General features: G+C 38.7%; 1 protein-coding gene across 1 annotated transcript in view; it reads right to left on the reverse strand.

Annotated features, from left to right (window-relative positions):
* The window catches only part of PRTG (protogenin), a 49,855-nt gene extending 48,370 nt beyond the window's left edge, over nucleotides 1–1,485 (reverse strand). Inside the window, exons 1-2 of the mRNA XM_009070987.1 lie at nucleotides 1,328–1,485; nucleotides 246–379 (exon numbers count right to left, since the gene is read on the reverse strand). Coding sequence (XP_009069235.1) covers nucleotides 246–379; nucleotides 1,328–1,485 — 292 coding nt within the window. The remainder of the gene's footprint in view (nucleotides 1–245; nucleotides 380–1,327) is intronic.
* Between the last annotated feature and the right edge of the window lie 20,574 nt (nucleotides 1,486–22,059).

Raw genomic sequence — 22,059 nt, forward strand, 5'->3', positions numbered from 1 at the left:
AATTAAACAAAAGCTCAAATATGAAATAAAACAATTTTTAAAGGATTCTTAAATTTACACAAAGCCTTGTTTAAGTAATTGTGGAATCTTACATTAAACAATACTTTACCCACAAGATACAAGCAAGCAAAATTATTATTTGGACAAGTGGTTCAGAGGACAGTTACAGCTCTTCAACACATCTAAGTGGGTTTGCTATAATGTAAAGAAGAATATGATGCCACCAAAAAAATCTCGCAGGATACCTGGAATAACAGTCAGCACTGCCTCAGTGCTTTTACGCCTATTGGCTGCTGTTGTGGCAATGCATCGGTAATTCCCAGCATCCTTCTGCTCAACACCATAGATCTGAAGAACTCCTGTCGGCAGAGCAGTTATCCTGTCACAGAAACCAAAAAGAAACACAGATAAACATTCAGGCAGTGAACACCATCATGGAATTGACTCCTTGATTTCCAAACAGCCATTGCTATACTGACCTGGGAGCAGCAGGCTGAGGACTCAAAAACATTCCCAATACATGACTCACCTCCCTGCATTTCTGAACTACAAGCGAAATTCCCCCCAGCACCACCATGAGAGCAGAGGAATTTATTTTCTCAGGCAGATCTTTCTCATCCTCAGAAGCAACCATCCCAACCTTGTGTGCAGTGCCCACAAATCCACCTATGGTGCCCGTTTTTCATTTTCCTTTTGACCTTCCTTTGCACACTAGGCATCTTAGATATGTTCAACCCAAGTTACACGTTGAAAAGGATAGGATTCAGTTCAATGAGTACAAATCAGCTAGGGAAGGAACGTAGCAGGGAGCAAGCAGACTGTATGCTCCAAGTTAACCAATTCACAGAAGTCCCTGCACAGAATTAGCCTAGCATTAAGTGTTTTAACTCAATTTTCTGTGCAATGATAATAATAATCTACGAATAATTCTTTACTGTCCCTCTAAAGTAAAACAGGTTCAGCATCAATTCTTCAGGGAAAGCAATCCTGCTAGTTCAAACCACCCCCACAGCCAAAGTTCACCTATTCTGTTCCCCACTGCAATTCCTATTCCTGAAGGTGACTTGCATACAAAATTCATCAATAAGAATTCAAAGGTCAATGATTACTGTGTAGACAATAGCAGATGACTCTGGTCTGCACTCTAACACCTATTTGAAGTTCATTACCAACATAACTATTACTGGCTATTTTAGTAACTGACATACTATATACATGGAACCTTTTTGATGTAATGGCCTTGCAAGTGTTCAGGCTTTCTTCTTGTGGCAGGATCAAAATCATAGCCAAAAATAAATTACATTCTGAAATGTGTAACTCTACATACCTGTCCATGACTAAAGGTAAAGTTGTTCGGTTCACTTCCCATGTCACAGTGGCAGGAGGGTTTGCTGTTATTTTACAGGCAAATCGAGCTACTCCACCTTCTTGGACCTCCGTTGAAAGTGGCTGAACTTCAAATGCAGAAATGGCTGAAAATAACATCAAATTTAACAGACTCGAGTGAGAAAAATATCCTGGTTACATCAAACTCCAGTTCATAGATCAACTTGCAAAAATATCCAGAAATACATCAAATAGTGGGATTTTTATATACATGCAAAGAAACCTCTAACTACCTTGTCAACTTTGCTCAATAGTATGTTTTCACTGATTGAAGGTTTACTTAAAATAACATTGCTTTAACCTAATGCAGTTAAAAAAAAATGTTTTGATGAAAAAAATATGACATGCTGAAATAGAATTAAGCATACAAATTGAGTAGCATACAGCTGGAAACCATATCAATTATTAAACTAACAAAGTTCAAGTCAAATCAACAGCCAGTTTGGGACTGGCTCTGCTATGCTTAGAAAAATTCACTGCAATAGAAAATTTCTGAAACAACATTTGGCTCCTGACAGCCACATTTCAGTCCTTTAACAATACTTACTTTAGTGAAAGCATTTGCAGAGTTCTACAAGTTTATGTGTGGTAAGAAAAAGAAATCAAAACCAAGAAAAGTCTCAAAATGAGTTTAAGCAGGTAAGAACACTTTTATCCCACCAGTCACTGAGCAGATGCCTCATGCACAGAGCATCAATGCAATTTTGAGCACCTATGAGTTAAGGAGTTCACAAAATTGAGCCAACTGAAGTGGCAGATCAATAAATACCCTCCAGCTGACAGACAGCTAAGACATTGATCAGGAAAGAAAAGCCAAAGGGAAAGGAATACAAACCCCCCTAATTAATTGCTTATTTACTGCTACTTACAACATAAGTAAGAGAAAGAACAACTCTTCAGAAGCAACTCCTTTTGGATAACAACACAAATAATTTCACACACATTTCCACACCCTGTAACTACAGAAGGAACCACCTCTGCGTCAACTCAATGGTACTTACTTAGGTTTTTTTTAAAAAACACATTTCAAGTAAATTTCTACTCCTGTATAAATTGTACAGAAACTTTATTTCGATAGATAAAACAACAGTAGTAAGTTACCATCCGTAAATGTTCAATTTTTGTGTTTAAAGAATTTCTCTATTTTACTTGTTGATTAGTTGAAATGGTTTTTCATCTTATTTACTCTAGTATGTTCTCAATTATGCCCTTCTGCACAGATGATACAGACAGCACTGATGCACACCAGGTATTACAACACTTTTAATACTGTACAGCAGCAAAAGATTAATATTGGAGTGTGAAGGAAATGTGAACTTGCCTTGCTTTCCCCTCCACACACAAGTCAACTCCTAACACAGGACTAACTATGTAACTTAAAGATTCTTATCACCAGTTTGCCTATTTCTCTTTCCAGGTCCGAATAAATCCAAAGTGGTAAAAAAGGACCATTTTAACAAGGCAGAAAGGGAATCATACAGTCTTATCGAAGCAAAGCTCTTCCACACCTTTAAAAGCTTCATCTCCATAGGAACTATAAAATCACATCCAGAATTTTCTTATGTTGATATGATTATTTAAAGGGACAGAGTGAGACAACACAAACACAGTATTTGGTTTTCATTTATGTATATGAAAAGAATGATTTATTTCCATGCATCTGGTACATTACAGCTCAAGATTAAAGACAGAAATGAGACTCTCAAGAACTACAAAGGAAACTGAGGGCAATTAGTATTTCACAGAACACAAAATGTCATCATGATAAGTAGGCAAGAACAGGTTCAGCTATACTATTTAGAAAGTCCAGTGCAAGCTGTTAACTGAAGCTGATATGTAAAGAACATTTTTTCACCCGAGCAGCAATAATGTATTTACTCTGATAATTCATCTTTAAAGAGAGCAGAAGTCACAACTAAGAAGAACTGCACAAATCTTCAGAAAAAAATTCATTCATGTCACTGTGGTTTCAGAAATGAAAAATCCCCACCTACCTCTCATCTAAATTAATCTATTGTTTATCTGTTTAGCGCAGTACTTGCTCCTTCTGTATCTTGTTTCTTTATGCAAATCTCTGGTTTCTTCTTAATTCTGACTTTATTTGTTCCAGTAAAATCTGTTTTTACAAGTCTGTTGCAGTCTCGTGAAACCTGACCTCTTTGTAACAGGCTTGTTTTCATGGCAAGCACTGATTCCAACTCAGAACCCCAAGAACAAGTCATTAAAGCAGTGCTGTTAAGAGGCCAGAGCTCTATAAAATGGATAAGAAACAAAGTCTCAAGAGACATACGTTGCTCCCAAAAACAACCCTGCAAAACGCAATAAATATAAGTGCCTTTTTATTTGAGTTTTTCCCCCTCTTCTCCAGTCTATTTAATCATCTTGTTCCCAGATTTATAGCCAAAACAATTAATGCTACTCTGAGGAGCTGATGCTCCCACCCTTTTGAACCTGCAAGACACCAAATGATGCTTACAGAAGCAGAAAATAACAGCTAGAAACTGTATTTACTTTTATAATTCCTGCAATTTATGTGATAGGAACATGTTTGTACAGTTATATTTAAACTATGAATATCTTTATGGGACAGAACTGTGTGGTTTATGCCATCAATGTTACCTATGCCAAGAGAAATCAGATTTCAGTTCTGGTATGAATTCCCTCACTGAGCCTCAAAAACCAAATGATTACTTGCTGTGACACACGGATTAAGTATTAAACACTGCTGCTGGTAGTGACCAAACAAGCAAGCTAGCAAAAATGAAACACAACACACACCCACTTCATTCACTCCTGAAATGAAGTCCTGAAGCTTGCTGAAACACAGATCTTGTTCCCTTACATGCTGCACTTTCTACTCACACATTTCATGTCATTAAATGATTTTCTGAATTAGTTTTTCTAAGAGACAAAAGACATTGTAACAACCTACGAGTTTGTAACTCTTCCATCACAGCTAACACTAGCCTAAGACTGGACTGCAACTGTATAATAAGGAAACTGAAAGAAGGGAAGATAAAAACTCTGAACTAAAACAGTAGCACAGGTTTCGACTAAGGAGAAGGCAGCAAATATTGAGAAACCCTGCAGCACATGATACTGACTGCTTAAGTGTTTCTCAAGAGATAATGGCCACTCAGAGAGATGAACTGCTCAGGTGGAAAGAACAAAAGTGCATAATGCCATTTGCAGAAGGTATGTGTTAATGCTATTGAGAATTTCACAATAGCCCTAACCCTTCAGGTGAAACCAAGAATCTCTCAATTTTTTTAAACTCTCAGGTGAAGAGGTTGCACTCGAGAAAAATAAGCTTGCATGTTAGAGGGAAGCTATGGCTTTATCCAAAGAAATGGATTTCAGGGCAGCACAGGGCAAATTTTATCTCCTTGATCTAATTTTTGTGATGCTCTCTCTCTCTGTGAAACAGTTTTGAAAAACCCAACAAATACACACGTGGATTAGATTTTAGTACCAAAGCCAATCTGAACATATTTTCTTGGAGTTTAGTGCAATTTCTTATTTCTGGCAGGAGCAAGGTCTAAAACAGATTATGAAAGGAGTTCTGCCATGCCTTTTGGCTATATAGACACATATTTCCAATGATTTGCTACTCAAATGGCAGATTTTGGTCTGGATCTGGATAGGGAATAACCTTTATATGTGTACTGACAGACCCAGACAAGCAGCAAGACTGCAGACACATAGCTATTCTCATTTTTGGTCAAGCAGCTGGAGTACCCAGAACTGGAGCTGTCATCAAGTGATCTAATGGGTGAATCTTTCCTGAGTTTCCCAGGAGATGCTAGTAAAAATTAAGTATTTAGGACCTAAAGTTCTGCTTAGTACATACAGTGCAGAGGTGAATGTCACACAGACAGAGAAATATGGCTAAACATCTTCATAACTGTAAGTGAAAAGGGATTAACTGTGAAAGGGCATTCTGTATGTGCTACCACAAGCACGGTGATTTTTTACACTCACCCTTAAAACTTCAGTCAAGTGTTGTTTGACCTACAACTACTATTTTAAAAACATGCGGCATAAAAATGACAGATTTCGGGAGAAAACAGAACCTGACCTGCAAGGAAAGATTAAAAGACCTGGGACCTGATTAGCTCTGGGAAAGGAAATTGAAGAGAGAATTGACAGTCCCACAAATATACAAAGAAGATATCAGAGAGAACAGGGAGTGATGACTTTCATTAATCACTAAGAACAGAAAAAGCAGGAAGAGGTTTTAGCTCGAGGGAAGTTCAGGTGAGGTTGCTAAACGGAAATTTATTAGCATGGAAAAGGCAAGTAAGGGAGGCATTTGCATCTGCAAAGACTTTATCTCACTCATTGTCTGAGCAGACACTTTCCACCTCTAATGGCTATTATTTAAGGCAAACAACTGAGTTTGAGATGCAACTGAGTTCCATCTGTAAGAGGAAGCAATATCATCCAGAACACATTTGGCACAAAGGAAAAGTGTCAGTTCATTCTGACTTACAAAAGAGTAAGGAGGAAAAGACTGTAATTCAAACAACATACTGGTAATGGCATTCTTGTAAATCACCAGAGATTTAACTCTTTTGATAAACTGAAGTGTAGCTTTTTCACTGAAGTCAGCTGTTATTTTTAATTGCTGCCAGAGTGCTCAAAAAAGGAGGTTAACTAAATGACACTTTTTCTATAACCTTGCGTTTTAAAGAAATATTCTGAAACTGCATATTTTTGTGCTACTATTGCTTAAAACTTTAGTTTGATACAGTTTTAATTAATAACCATAGATGAATACAGTGCTGAAAGCCTGATACTTAAACTCAATTGGAACAAAACCGGTTGCTTTCTTCTTCCCCAAAAAATCAGAAGCATCACTAAATAAATAAATAACATCACACAGGCTGCTACTATGACTACCAAGATGTTAAGAACTCGGTGAAAATTCTGGATAACACTGTATCAGATGCTTAACTTATTACACTAGAACTGTATTTTTATTTCTCTGTATTAATCCCTGGCAGTAAATACTATCAGACATTGACATGTTAATGAGCCTAACAAAAAGCAACTGATAGCAATAAAACGGCTAAACAACCATCCTCTCTTTCTCCTCAAAGTCTAAAAACAGGGAGGAGATTGTGATGTCCCTAAACTCATCCTAAGCCTTTTCTCAGACATAACTTAAGCCTCTCAAGAAGGTTGTTCTCACTTTCATGCTGAGAAACACCTGTAGCAAGAAAGGGAGGAGAACAATGACCAATCCTGTTCCAAATCCTCACACACACTGCCCATGCTGCGTTCAGAGTCCTCGCAGGAGAGAAGAGCAGAATGCTGCACATCAGCCTTATCTAATACACAAGGAAGTCTTGATTATAGGCTGAATCCCTAACACCAGTACCCACAGATTTTAATGTCCTTGAACTGGAGCCCAACCATACCTTCAGTCCCAGAAAAGCTGTACAGACCTATAACTCCAACTGCCTTACTTTACATTTCAAAGAAGCTTTTCCAGACAATTTCACTTCCAAAGCTAGTATACATTTTAAAGGATTACTGAACCAGTTCACCACGATTTTAAAATCCATACGTGTCTGTGTGTATATATAGAGTAACTCTGACAGTTCGAGGAACCACAGTCCTTAAGCCATCCCACTTCACCTCACTGATACCTTGGGAAAAGCTGTGCTAGAATGGCACCTTGTACCCTCTAATCCCAAACTAAACTAAATCCTTTTAATGTGCAACAACGTACCCTCTAATCTCAAATTAAACTAAATCCTTTTAATGTGCAACAAGGATATTGTTGCTATTAATCCCTGGATTTTAATGAGGTACTAAACTGTTGGACATAACTTTAAAATCAGTATTCGCTTGAATAGCCTGGAAATGTGGTCATCCCTGTTAAAGGGTATTCAATTTACCTTCCTGGTTTGTTTCCCAGCTTCATGTTTTAGCTTTAAATCCTGCCTTTCCTTTGTTCTATCATGAAGGTTACTAAGAACTCACGCTTGGAAAGAAGACAGGATACAGACCTAAGACTACAAGACAGAAACACACCAGTTTGCCATTAGTATGACATGTCATTTCCCAATACGAAAAAGAAAATAATTTTCCTGGAAAACCTAGAGGTTGCACATAAGAGGAGAGGGGGGAAGAATGAAACCTAATTCAGACAATATGTAACAGAAGAGAAATATTTAAAGGAAGAAAGAAAAAAAAACCAAGAGAAGATAGAATCAAACAGCAGTGTTATATAAAGAAAAGGACTCCTTACAGCCAAGTGTAGAGTTTTTACTACAAATATTGCTACAAAGCAGGGCTTGGTAGCAACCTAAATTAGTCTTTTTACATTAATTTTACACTATACAGAAATATTTCAGTACTCTTCAGATTCTTCGTTAATATTCTTCTCCAGAAACATCTGACTATGAAGGTCAGCAGCTAGCAGAGAGCCTCTTCACAGGACAACAAGCCTGTGTATCTACAGAAGAACTCCTGTGCTGGCAGGATGAAAATTCTACAGAAAAATCTATGCTGCCAATACCTCAGAAATATTAGGAGCTTTTCCTCTAGCTTTGAAATATGTGCAACTTACATAAATGATGGCGTTGACTTCCTGAAATCAAATCTGAGGAAGAAAATCCATCCTTTTAGCAACAAAGCAAAAGGTTTAAGGGTAAGTTCATATAATTTTTTCCATGAAAAATCTAGTTTGAGACACAAATGTAAATCTGGGTATGGTAACAACTCATATTTCCTTTAGTCTACACTGAAATTAAAAGCAGTCACAGAAATACAGATAATGAACCCTTTTTAATAAACTCTCTCCACATTGTTCAGGAATAAAGAACAAAAACCCAACAGCCTGATAGGAAATAACATTTATCACCATGCTATTTGTGAAACAGATTGCACTGTGTCTTTTCATAGATATTTCTGGAATTAAGCCATGTTCCCAGGATAAACCTAAATCACCACTTTCACTTCCTAAAATGAAAACAGAAAGATAAAAAAAATTCCTCTATGACTTTACCAATATGAAGCAATTCTTAGAGTGTGATAGTATGAACACTATAGCAGCAGTTTTGAAGATGATAGTTCAGAATTGCATTGATAAAGGAGACCAGTCTCAGACTATTCCCTTACAAATAAGTAATAGGGAAGTTAAATGAGACTGAAACTGCTGCATTGATTTGACACTATCAATAATTGATATGGGACACCTATTAATCTCTCTATCTCACAGATTTTTCTTTACCCTTTGCCATTTAGAATCTCCCATCAGGCATTTTAATATTTTAAAGAAGGTGGATCAGAATTGCAGTTTGAACAGAACACAATCATATTCTACAGTGATCATTCTAATGCTTTGGAAAACCCTGTGGAGTGGGAAATTACAGAGCTGCATTTTTATGAGCTGCTAGCTTAGCACTACAGCTTGGGTTCCTCTGGCTTTCCTAACCCTTTTTTTTTTTCTTCCCCTAAGCCAAAGGACAGATTTTATCAAAGCATCATGACATTTTGGGAGCTACTGGCATAGCTTACTGGCATCCAGGCACTTCATATTCACAAATCCAGAGAGTTTGAAAGCCAGATGAGTTGGAAAGCCAGATGTCTAAGACTGCTGACACATACTTCTTCATTTTTTCCAACCTGTTGACCAGTGGGAGTGTAAGCCTTGATTTCAATAGTCTTCAAGTCAAGGCCTTACCTTAGAGGGTAAAAATATCCTTTGTTGAGAAAATACTGCATCCTCTCAATTCTCTATGCATTATGCCAGAATTCAGGCATAAATTGCTTTGTTGAGATCAGGAGGAGGAACGAAAGAAGACTGGAATGGAAGGGAGATGTTCCAGTTTGCTGTATTGATCTTTACCAAAACCAATTTATATGAGTGTGAAATATGCCAATACTTATCTGAACACACAAACCTAAACAAACAAACAAAAATTTAAGAGGTTCATTTTTTTTCCAAAAGATAATAAGATTAGAAATCCCATTTCCACAGTTGGAAAGACATAAGCAGAGAGAATGAGCCAGGTTTGGCCATGAAATTTGACATTCCCTATAGACAAAACTGATCCTTCACACCATGTGCTCCTCACGTTTCAGTTCACAGAACAGAACTGGCAGTTGTAGCTGAGGAGCAAATCTTTCTGAGGCATGAGCCTGCAAAACCCTTTCAAAAAATCACATTCTCAGTTTTGGAGGGACCAGAAAATGCTCTGCACATAGGGGTAATTACTGAAAGCTTTCACTGATAAATACCAAGAAGATCCCAGATGAGGTAATGAGTGAGGATCTGAGCCATCTGCCCTTTCTGCTCTGGACGAATCTTCTCCAGGGCCCTGAGTGCTAAGCTAAAGGGTGAGCTCCTTTACAGAGCTTATGCAGTTTTGCCTCCAACAAACTCCCAGTCAATTACATCTGGGAAACTGTCTGTTCTGCTAAAACTTATGGTCACCTTATTGCCAAAACATTTACTCTTAGCCTACCATACTCTTAGCTCTGCCACTAGACTGAATTATGAGGGAAAGGCAATAGAGAAAGCCATGGAAAAAAAGAAGAAACAATGTTATGTTTTGATTTTTCCTTTCCTCTCTCATATTCTTGCCAATTTGCTGACAGATATCTAAGAAGTACCAATGTTCAGACAATGCTTTCCAAACTAAGATGCAGATCCCTAGGAATTACTCTCCAACCTCTGATAAGGAGGGAGAAAAGGAAATAAATCATTAGCCTCATATACAAACTCCATAGTTATAAAAATACATTACTAAACATCTCTTTGTGCATTAAAATCTTTGCACAGCAATGTCCATGATTGCCTCTCCACCTCAGAAAATAATTTTAAAAAGAAGACTTTTGCCCATTCACAAACTAGCCACTACTTTTCTGGTACTGAAGAATGCTATAATCTAAAGGCAATGAAATGGAGAAGCAAGGAGGTCAACAGCCTGAGCACCCTTGAACAAAAGTTCCCTTGGAGATGTCAGCTGCAATCTCATTTGTTTCCTCTAACACTTTCAGGTCCCCCTGCTCGTTTCTTTAAAGCTCCTAATTCAGTGGCTGACAAATGATCATTTTAAAAATCTCTGTACAGGAATAACCAAGTCTGAATATGTGCACTGCAGATCACTAAGCTCTCCACCGTTTGTGCCAGGACTAGATTCTGTAGAAGTGTTTATGGCCACACACAGGCACAGTGTTTCACCATCAGCTTCGCGAAGTTAAGACCAGCCTGAAGTTTCTTATCTAGTATTTGCTCTTCCCAAAAACCTGGAAACCAATTAGACTGTTCCGCACTAGGTTTTCAGGGAAAAGTATTCATTTATTCTTTCCTTCCTGTGGTTTATCCTTTTATTCACTCTTACACTGTTCACAGAAAGTAGGAAAGTATATTGTCTTCTTCACATACAGAATGGAAGCGATTCCGAGCAAGTTTCTGAGCTATCCCAGTGCAGAAAATCAAGGGAAGAGGACTCAAATGGATACACATTGAACACAATTGACAGGAAAGGAGAAAAAACTTGAAAAGGTAAGAAAAAAATACCCCAACATCATCCCCTGCCCCCAAAACTGAGAATTGCCTTTTCCTTATACTGATTTCGCCAAGTTTGGTTTTGTTCTCATTAAAAATAAAACTTTCTCCCCCTATTGCAAGAACTCTTTAGAAGTACAAGGTCTGGAGACAGGCTCTGAAAGACTGTAGCATCTTTGGCCGTTCCAGAGGAAAAAGAAAAAAAAAAAACCAGAAGAAAAAAAAGAACAAATTAGGTATGTGGTTCTGGAACAGACAGAGAGCTTGTTATCCATGACATACTAACATAACATAAGACAAATGAGGTATGTGGTTCTGGAACAGACAGAGAGCTTGTTATCCATGACATACTAACATAACTGTAGCAATAAACGGGATCCTGGGCAGCACCAATGTGCTAGAGAAAGTAACAGGAGGATCCTATTTGACCAGCTACCAACCCATAAGTGCTTTATTTTGCAGTTCTTTCTCCTGTCCATTACGTGCTCTTCAAGCCACACCAAGATAAAGATTCAAAACTGTGATACAAGAGCATGTATCAGAATTCCCAAGTGGTGAAGGAAGAAAGCACAAGATAAAACACTGTTTTACTTTGGTTGAAGCAGCTAATGATATTGCAACAATGCCACTTTCCACCTCTTGCAGCTACACACAGACTGTTCACATGACCACACGTATTTCCTTACTACACCTCAATCATCAGTAAGAGGCAAAAAAAAAACAAACCACCACCCCCCCCATGAAACCAGGGATACGTATCACCTCAGGAGTTATCACCAGCACTGTTTCAAAGGAACTAAAAGATTGAGGCTTAGAAGTATGTGGTTCTATATATTCAACAGTTTATTGATGGTGTAACTGACATACCCTACTGAACCATGTAAACAAGCATGAGAGATTTGATCTTTTCACTTCTGAAGGCATCCCAGCTGGGGTTTTCCCTTCTCAGTCTATCTATCATCCAGGCAACAGTGTGTGGCCACAAAAGGCACAATAAATGCTAATGCACTTATCAAGGAATTCCCCTCTGCTCTTCTGCAGACAAGAAGCGTAGGAAATAGTAGAGAAAAGGCACACAGTAAGCCACATTAACCAGCTTCAAAGCTGTTCTACTTGTGTGGCTGCATGCATTCAGGAGAAAGTGGTGTGTTCTTTCTCCCTTGCAAGGACTGCTTTCCTTCAGCAGTTTGCCAAGTGATTGCCTTCCAGTATCTATGCTTAATCCTACAGATGCCTTTCTTTGGAGTTGCTGCCATTCTGTGAAGAATTAGTTCTGCTTAATAGCCCAACTGTTGCGTGGGGAACATCCAGCACAGTTTTGCACTTTACAACATGAAGACAAGGATCAGAACACAAGCAGGTTTTTGCAACAAAAGACATGTCCCTTCACAACTATCCTAACCTGGCATTAAAAAAACCCAACTACGCAAACAAAAAAAACAACAAACAGCAACAACAAAAAAAACCCCAAACAAACCACTTAAAGAAAAACAGAAATAGAAAAACAAAGATTTAAAGACTGACTGTTATGATTCTACGGTTCCTCCAAGAACAACAAAAATGTAATTATCACTCAGTGCACCACAGAAAAGATAATCTCAGCACTGTAAGCACTAACGCTGTCCCATTCTGATCAATGAATTACACTGCAGATTCCAGCAGAAGGGTAAGACCTCTATTTATTAGTTGTGTACCTCTAAAAATAAATAAATGCTATTCCTGGCTAAAATAAAACTAGCCCCTAAGTAGAATGCAATACCCACACTTCACCTCACCCTGCCTAGCTCATCAATCAGAGGAAGCAGCACAGAGCACATCCCAGGACAGGAGTGGGGCCCCACACATTCTTCTGCTGCACCGCCCACCACTGTGCCTTCCCTCACATCTGGAGGAAGGCAGAGGAAGAGGTTTCATTTCATACAGTGGCAAACCGACACCATCCACATATGAATGAGTGTAAGCTGATATGGCAGTGCTGTTAAGTCTTCAGACTGTCAGAAATGCTATCCCCAAGAGATATGAGCACTCTCCATTTTTTGCTTACAGTGTTTCAGAATCAGCATCCCAGGATGAAAGACAGTTTCACTGCAAAACACTGAGGAGAGGTGCTGGGAATTCAAGCCCTTCATCCCCCTTTCCAAATGTCAACATTTCAGCATTCCCATGGGGAAAGGAGAGAAGAAATGCCTCCACTCTCAAGGGCCAAATGCCTGCAGCTTATTTCCCTGTCACCAAATGCCCCACTACTGCATTACACAGCCCAGAGATCTCTCCCCAAGGACAGTCTTTCTACAGAGGGTAGTAACTAAGAGCTAAAGCCTGACTGTCCTAATGTCTGAGAGCAGCAGGAAGAAAATCAGAAACAAACTTCATACCAAAAAAAAAAAGTAACAAAAGGCAGTCAGTTCTACCTATTTATTGAAGTTACTTAAATCCTTTAATTAGATGTTTATCTGGAAAATTCTGGAGGGAGGGGAGGGGGAAGAGCTTACAATTCTTATAAACTTTACATAAAACAAATCAGAAGTTCAATTTCCAGATAAAAATCATACTGCCTTCAATGTCTTTAGAGGAAATCACCTTGCTATGGCTGTTGACTGCTTGGGTAGGAGGCAATTGTTGGATTGTTTTATTTCCAGTTTGCCCAGTCATAGTGCAAGCAAACAGCCATGTTCTACTAAGTAGGTAATACCTCTGGTTATTAGATTACTTATGTTTTCTAATACCTAGTGACAACCCATTTTTCCTTTCCATGATTTTTAAAAGTTCATTATTTATCTCCAACTCAAGGCCATGAATCAAAACCACCAGGGAGGCACTGAAGCAAGGTTATCTGGAGCACAGAGAGCTGGTACCCCATCTCAGACATGGTGCTCCAGCCTGAAACAAGCAAGCTCTGAGAAGGGGGATGATCCACAGGAGATGCAGCTGCAGGCACAAAAAGAATACCATCAGGCCTCCATGAAAGAAGGCTGCTTATTCAACAGGTGTTTTGCTTATCCCAGATTTCTGACACATATGTAGAGGTGTATAACAGAGAAGAGTTAGCTTGGTTAATTATCTCAGACTTCCTTCCTCTCGTGCTCTTAAGATAGTTAAGCCACTCATTTATCTTGACAAATAGGAAATTCTCCCTTTTTCCTCAAACAGAGGGAGAGAAAACCATACAGCAGATCAAGCCTCACTGTAATTCTTCTAAATTATGCACTTGTACTTCCCTCAGCAGAACTATAACACCTTGGCCTGAAGCCAATCAGAAATCCCTCATAATGCGTTCAATAAGCCAAATCAAAACAATACATAGCTTATGAGAGTGGGGTAAAGAAACTTGAAGGTCGTATTTCATCTGCTGCAGCTCATCATGTTCATTCAAATGGAGGCAGAAGGTTAACTGGCAGGATCTGCTCTTTAATGCCTGTTATTTCCAGTGGAAGGAGCTAAGCAATGACGTACTTTTCTCAGCACTTCAAGAAGAGGACCAGCAAGAAAATCCTCATGTTAAGGAAACACAACCCAGCTGGAGGGCAGATGGACAGAGGAGCCTGGCTGCATGATGAAGCTGAAACACATCTCCCTAGTGCAATTCAAAGCTGGGATTTGGACACATGAATTATAAAACAGAAACCATGATTCAGGTTCCATAAAGCATAGAAACACCTTCCTTGTTTTAAAAATAAAGAATTCTAAACCAGCAGACAAATGGACAAATAGCACTCCTAAGCATTTAGAAAATGCTGGGTTTGTACAACAAACTATTGTTCATCAGGTGAAAACAGGACCAGACAGAAAATACTAGGTTCTACCCTCAGCTTTACAGCTGCCTGTGTTGTGTGTAGGAAAGTAATTTTTAAGTTTGATCCTGTAGAATCTGTTCTATTCTCAGTTTTCTCTTCATCTAAAACAGAGGTAACACACTAATCTTCTACTTACTTGATGCTTTCCTGGATTACTTAAAACCATATATGGAAGGCAGTAGGGAGCATCAATAGTCATATAACACACACATTAAAACAAAAAGCCAGATTAACAGAAATTAATACTCTTAACTCTGCCATATCAACTAATCACAGAAAACTATGGATTTGTTGGCAGAAAAATGCTGGGGTGAATGAATCATAGAAAGGAGGTGGAGAAACAACAAAAGCTAAACAAAACAACCCTATTGCACTGATGGAATTGAAATTATCTGTCCCTCTACATGAGCACCACACTGCACTGATAAACTAAATCTCTTTTTGACTGAAGGCCGAATTAAAACAGAGCAATGCAGGAACTCTTCTGACCCAAAAGTAATCCACTCAATCATATAATGCATCCCCTTCCTTTTAGTAAAATGAATAGCCCTCCATAGAACCTTTTTCTTCCTTGACAAGTCCTTGACAGAAGAATGTGAATCTGGACAGTTAAATGAATCAATCACCAGCTGCTAGTCTAGGGCCAAGATGGTGAGCCGAGGGGCCTGCCAGAGTTCACTGACCACTGGTCAACGCAGGACAAAGGCTTCGCCTCTATGAATAGTCTGCTTCTGGGATCCAAAGGTCACTTAGCTGCCTTGGAAACGGTCCCCTTTGGTTATTTAAAGTTCTCAGGCTATTCTGCCACAGATATTATTGTTTCAGGTGGTCACCATCTTTCCTCATCACAAGTTTGTGAAAGGCCAAGCAACCATTATTCAGATAAACGCAAGACAATGGTGAACACGGCGGCAACGGAATAGTGAGGAAAAGAACAATTAAAGTAAGTACAAATAATGTTTATGCTTCCTCGTAATTCCAGCTCCCAAACATGCCTGTGAAAAACATCCTCAGAGAAAGAAGGTCTCAGCACCCAAAGGTCCAGATCCCCAAGAGGATCCAGGTGAACACCTTGCACTGACGGCACGAGGTCTTGAATACTTCACTGCCTTTGAGATCTCTTATATAAATATGTCAGAAAAAAATTCCACAAAACAAAACAAAAACAACCCCAAACACAGGCAAAAGTTACAAGGGCTTCTCTAGTCACAGCTACGAGGCTGTATTTCCAGAAAGGTCCCCTATGACTCAGTGTAAGACCCGTAGCCTAAGGAGTGGGTGCTACTCCAGGCTATGTGCTGGGGTAAATACTTCAGAGAAGCGACAGACCAGATGAATGACGAGGTGAAACCCACAGGTGCTTAACTCCTCCACAGCACTGGAGCCCACAGTCCTGTCTGGCACCTCCCATACACCACAGAAAAGCTCCTGCACACCAGCAATAAACCCAATTTCATCTCTGTCAGGTCACAGAGAGAGAGTAAAGGTTGCACTGACAAACACCAGAGAGTGTGCAGATGAGCATATGTGTGTGTGTGTGTATATATATATATATATAAAAAACATTTTTTCTGAACACTGTTACTATCAAATTAAAGTTACTGCTAAATACACGCTTAGACATCAGCCATGTTTTAGTTGAATCAAAAAGTTCTGATAAACTTACTTGTCTCACAAGTTGCCACAGTGTCCTCTGGTACAAGTGGTTTTTTCACAACACCCTGCCCATATAAAGCTCTAATACTTTCAAGCATATTTGTATCTTTTTCTTTTGCATTACATACATCATTAGCTAAATTAAATTAATCCCTAAACTTTCCCACTGACACAGCACTCAGTACACCTGCCTTTTACACATGTGTATACACACAGAAGATGAAAATTTCCAAACGCAAAATGCTCAGAAGTTGGGAAACTGAGGAAATGAAGCTATTTATGTAACTGATTCTCTCTGTTTGTATACATGCTTTAGGAAACAATACAACTGCACAATCACACTTCCCCCACTATTCACAGCACCAAATGAATGGTGCTCACATAATGAGCACCTATTCAATATTTTGTTTTCTCCTCTCTGTTCAGTGTGTGGCCTCATTCCTTATTTATTACACTCTGTTAAGCACTGCCCTGAAAACAGAGTTACTAACTTCCCTATGGCCTTTTCTGCAGGGCTCTGTGCTACAGCTCTTCACAAACGTTACTGCATCTCCTTTCACAACACCTTGAGATTTCATTCTATTACTGCTTTAATTTTACTGTCAGGTGCAGGCAAACAGTTGGATGGTGGCCTGAAATATTCACTAAATTTAGGCATCCAAGATACAACACTTATCCTTCAGAGCACTCCATGTGTTGCAATCTTGGATGGCTTTCCCAGCTTGTTAACAAGTCCAACTGATCAAAACTCAGAAACTCATATTGACTGGTGGGATCATAAGAAACACAATCACAGGCTTCCCGTGAAAAGTAGGGACAAGCTGACTTGTGTACATATTGTAGAAGCTTCTGGCTGAAGCAACAATGCATTTTAAACACCCCAAAGCTCCCCTGACTAGGTTATTCTTTCTCTTTCTGAAGTTCCCAAGGGAAGTCCAGGACTCCTGGGTCCACATTCATGTCCTGAAAGATCAGCTACTCTAATGGGCACACTCTCAAGTCAGTCTTTGCCAGACTCTTGGTCCTCTCCCACTCTCAACTTGTACCCTTGGCACTCTCCAAACCCAGCCAACCCCAGGCCATAGTCCACAAGATTTTCCTTAGCACTAGCCTCTTCCCACCAATGTGTTTTGCTTACCCTCCCTGCCCTCTAGACACATGGGACCACTCACACCTCCACCTCACCCACCTTCCCTCCCAAACTTCCTCTCCAGGTAATTAGACCATTGTTTTAACTTAGTCCAGCTTTCGATGCCAGCTGGTTTCTCCAGGCAGTGTTAGATCACACTTCAGCTCCTCCTTAATGCAGAACAGGGGAAAAGAAAGCAAGTCCACAGCTGTCTATGACTGCTCAGGGGGAAAGCCCAGCTCAGTGTTCACAAGCAACACACTCAGTACAAACAGCACCTTCTGTGCCTCTAGCTAGTCAAGCTCAGTAAGGCTGTGCATGTACCACAAAAGAGTTTGAGATCTTTCCTCAGAACTTAGAGGACAATCAATTATAGCCAAAGCAACACCAAATGCTACTGCCAGACACAAGGACCACTTGCCCAACAAACCACATGTCTCTGCTCCCTAAGCAGACATTCCCATGCTATCCTAGTGAAAAACAAAATTACAGATAAAGCAGTTTCATCTTGGATTTGTTCTAGGAAACAGCATAAACAGTCCTGACAAAGCATACTGTTATTTAAAAAAAGAAAAAAGTAATTTTGTTCTAGGAAACAGCATAAACAGTCCTGACAAAGCATACTGTTATTTAAAAAAAGAAAAAAGTAATTTTGTTCTAGGAAACAGCATAAACAGTCCTGACAAAGCATACTGTTATTTAAAAAAAGAAAAAAGTAATTTTGTTCTAGGAAACAGCATAAACAGTCCTGACAAAGCATACTGTTATCAAAAAAAAAGTAATTTAAAAGCACAGAGAGGGACACTGGCATGACAAACTTCTATCCAAAAGGTTAACATGTCAGAAACTTAGCAACTACAGTTCTGCAAAATAAATATTTGGTAAATTTAATAGCAGAGTGCCACCAGCCCCCTTAGAATGAGGTCATCATTTGAACACACACAAAAAAACAATAGAGCAGAAGAAAATCTACCGCATACTGAAAAAAAAAAGTAATTTAAAAGCACAGAGAGGGACACTGGCATGACAAACTTCTATCCAAAAGGTTAACATGTCAGAAACTTAGCAACTACAGTTCTGCAAAATAAATATTTGGTAAATTTAATAGCAGAGTGCCACCAGCCCCCTTAGAATGAGGTCATCATTTGAACACACACAAAAAAACAATAGAGCAGAAGAAAAAAAAAAAAAAGTAATTTAAAAGCACAGAGAGGGACACTGGCATGACAAACTTCTATCCAAAAGGTTAACATGTCAGAAACTTAGCAACTACAGTTCTGCAAAATAAATATTTGGTAAATTTAATAGCAGAGTGCCACCAGCCCCCTTAGAATGAGGTCATCATTTGAACACACACAAAAAAACAATAGAGCAGAAGAAAATCTACCCAACTGGTTTGTTGGTTTGTTTTAGGGTTGGTTTTTTTTTTCAAGAATCATGATTAAAAGCATCAACAGGCTTCACTCCACTATGCAAAAAAGAAGTCTGGCAGCCAATTCTTTCTTGAAGCAAGTGATGGAAAGACTTTTTACAACTTCCCAGAAAATCACAGGGTGTTTTTCCCATTGATCCAACTCTAGGCTCTGCTATTCCTTCAGAAACATCCCTGCTAAGAGGACTACAGCCAGGCCAAGCTAACAATTCAAACCTATTTCACTTTACCTAGCACAAACCTTTGGATTTTTTTAAAATCAAAGCAACACTTCAGTGAGGTTACTTTCACAATGATATTTCTTGAGACAGTCAGAGCCAACCAAAGCAACACTTCGGTGAGGTTACTTTCACACTGATATTTCTTGAGACAGTCAGAGCCAATCCACAAACCAGTAGCTGCTAAAAAGAGTAGACAACCTCTTCCCAGATCATCCCAAATCCCCACTACTCCTGCCTACTTACCTCCAGTCAGCTCTAGCCAACGAATGGACTGATTAAACTTCTTTGTTTTACTGCAGTTTCTTTATAACAGCTTCATGTTTATGCCATCTACACTTTCATATCTAGTACATACCAAAAATCCCACAGGCTACTTACTACCAATGAAGAGCATTAAAGAAAACATCAACATTATAAACACTGATGTAAACACAAAGCACAGATTTTGAATGCGCTTCATTCTCCCAGTAGGACCTACTTCCAGTATTGCTTCTGGTGCCCAAAGTGTACACATCTCTAAAAGGAAACAAATACTGATTCTAAACTGAAGTGCAATAAACTTCTTCATGAAAAATGCTTATTCTAGTCTTAAAACTCACCACTTTCAATAAAATCTCTGAACATAAAAGAGCCTAATATACTACCACGTACTCCATAATGATACCTATCAGCAGATTAGATATGCTGCCTTTTATGCAGAGAGCTTCATGAAGCTATTTCATGATAGATAATGTAGGGGTTATTCTAGTGTGCATATTTTTTTATTATTATTGTTTATTTATCCTAAATAAAGCCATGCAAAACCAGTAATTATATTGAGGGGGGAGGGGGAATAAAGCCCTGTTTAGATTTCAGGGATTCACCATCTGAAAGCTTTTATTCTTCCACAGTGAAGGAAAGTTATGACCTTTGACATGTGGCCATGGTGCCAAAGAAACTGCTCATAAATGTGTGTCAGTAAAGAAGAAGAAATCAATAAATTCATTTAATCCAGTGAACTATTATGTAGTGAGACACAATATATTTTAAAGAGCCAACTGCTCTACTCTTTCTCTCAAAAGAAAAAAATTTTATGTAATGGATTTCTGGATATTCAGTTTTTGGAAGGTTTTGCAATCTGAACATTATCTTTGATCTGTTAATAAATACTTGAGTCAGTTATGTCACAATTTGTCAGTACTTTCATTTCTGTCTGAAAGATCCCAATTTGTGAGTACATTTGTTTCTGTCTGAATGATCCCTGACACAAGGATCCAGATTCAGGTGGCACACCAGGAACACTAGCAGGTGGGCAGATATCCTATTAACAACCTCCACCACTATTAGAGATAGTTATCCACAGGAATAAAACACAAGGAGGTGTTAAAAGTGCATTTTTTTTTCTACACTGGGTGCTCAAGAGCAGAACAAATGAAATACTGTTCATCATTCCAAACACTCAAATTTTAAAAGACCAGAGAAATCACTGCTCTATCATGTGTATCCTCAAAGTTCTCAGCAATGCATTTGGTCACCTACCATATCTTCTGTGAGAATCAGCAATAAGCAACGTTGGGTAAAGGCTATGACCATTAAAAACAAGTACTAACTGCCACGTGCTGGGAATGTCACAAAACTCCCAACAGCACTACCAAGAATTCCACAGTTAATTTCTTCGATGCTGTGGGATAAAATTGAGCTGCCTTCCTGGCACAGACTGGCTGAACTAATAAAAGCAGTATCCACTTTCAACCTCTATTGAAGATCAATGATAAATCTGCTTGCAAACTGTGGGCCACAGGGCTGTTTGCATAAATAAGCATTGAAAGGAAGAGGAAAAAAAAAGAGCTGGTCATATGCTCACTTGGCTTTTGGAGAGGAGGTGGGGGAAGGAAGTTTCACCCTTGTAATTTGGGACATGCTATGCACAAAGTTTCTCTCTCCTCAGGCAAAATGACAGAGTCATGCCAGAACTGCCAGAGAATATTTCCAGTTAACATCAATTTACCTGATAACACAGACAAGTTTAATGAACAAAATGATAAATGTCTGTCAATGGCTTCATAGAGTCAATGAATTCTCATTACAAAGAACATACATAATGCACAGCTCTGCCTGAGGCACATGTTACAGTTATTAGAGGTTTACTAGAGATCTTGATGTGGACAGCAAAATGGTAATTTAACAATTCACACTAGTTAATTTGCCAATAAGTTACCTAAACAATTTATTAATACATGGAAGATGTACAAGCAGGAATAAACACACAAGTTATTACAGTTTTTCTGCGTGTTCAAAGACATTAAAATTAATTTGAAAGTTTCTTTGAGAAGATAATGGCTTGTTTGATAACTTCCAGTTGTAATATTACAAGTTGCAAAACAAAAAACCTTACTGTGAAACACTGAGCTGGTTTTATTGTACATTATTGCAATGGCTATCAAACCAGCTTTTTCTTCATCATAATTACTATCCTATTTTAAGTGACAGACCACCAGAGACACGATATTGTACTTCTGTCACATCATTTTTACCTCATCTAAATTTGGGGTCAAAACTGACCTCAAAGTATCTTATGACACTTCCCTCCTCTGCCACAGCTGTGAAAATAAGCTCCACTGGAAAACAGCACCTTCCAGTCATCAGACAGGAATAAGAAAGGAGGGGTCACCAGAAGCAGTTTTGCAGATCCAAAGCAATGACATAGCATATATGTGACAATTTACAAGAGAAAAAGGAAAAAATACAAAAGCTAACTAAATGCAGCAAAACCAGCCTTCATCTGAGGTGCGAAAGGGGAGAGTGAGAATGTGGTGAGAGAGGATAAAAATGATGAGAAAATTTTGAATACTGGAACAAAATAACGCAAATAAAAGCTTTTCTATTTCATATGCTTTCCTCTTCAGTTTAAAGTGTACAGAAAGTGTCTCTCAATA

The sequence above is a fragment of the Acanthisitta chloris genome, unplaced genomic scaffold, assembly GCF_000695815.1.
Source record: "Acanthisitta chloris isolate BGI_N310 unplaced genomic scaffold, ASM69581v1 scaffold14833, whole genome shotgun sequence".
NCBI classification, from domain to species: domain Eukaryota; kingdom Metazoa; phylum Chordata; class Aves; order Passeriformes; family Acanthisittidae; genus Acanthisitta; species Acanthisitta chloris.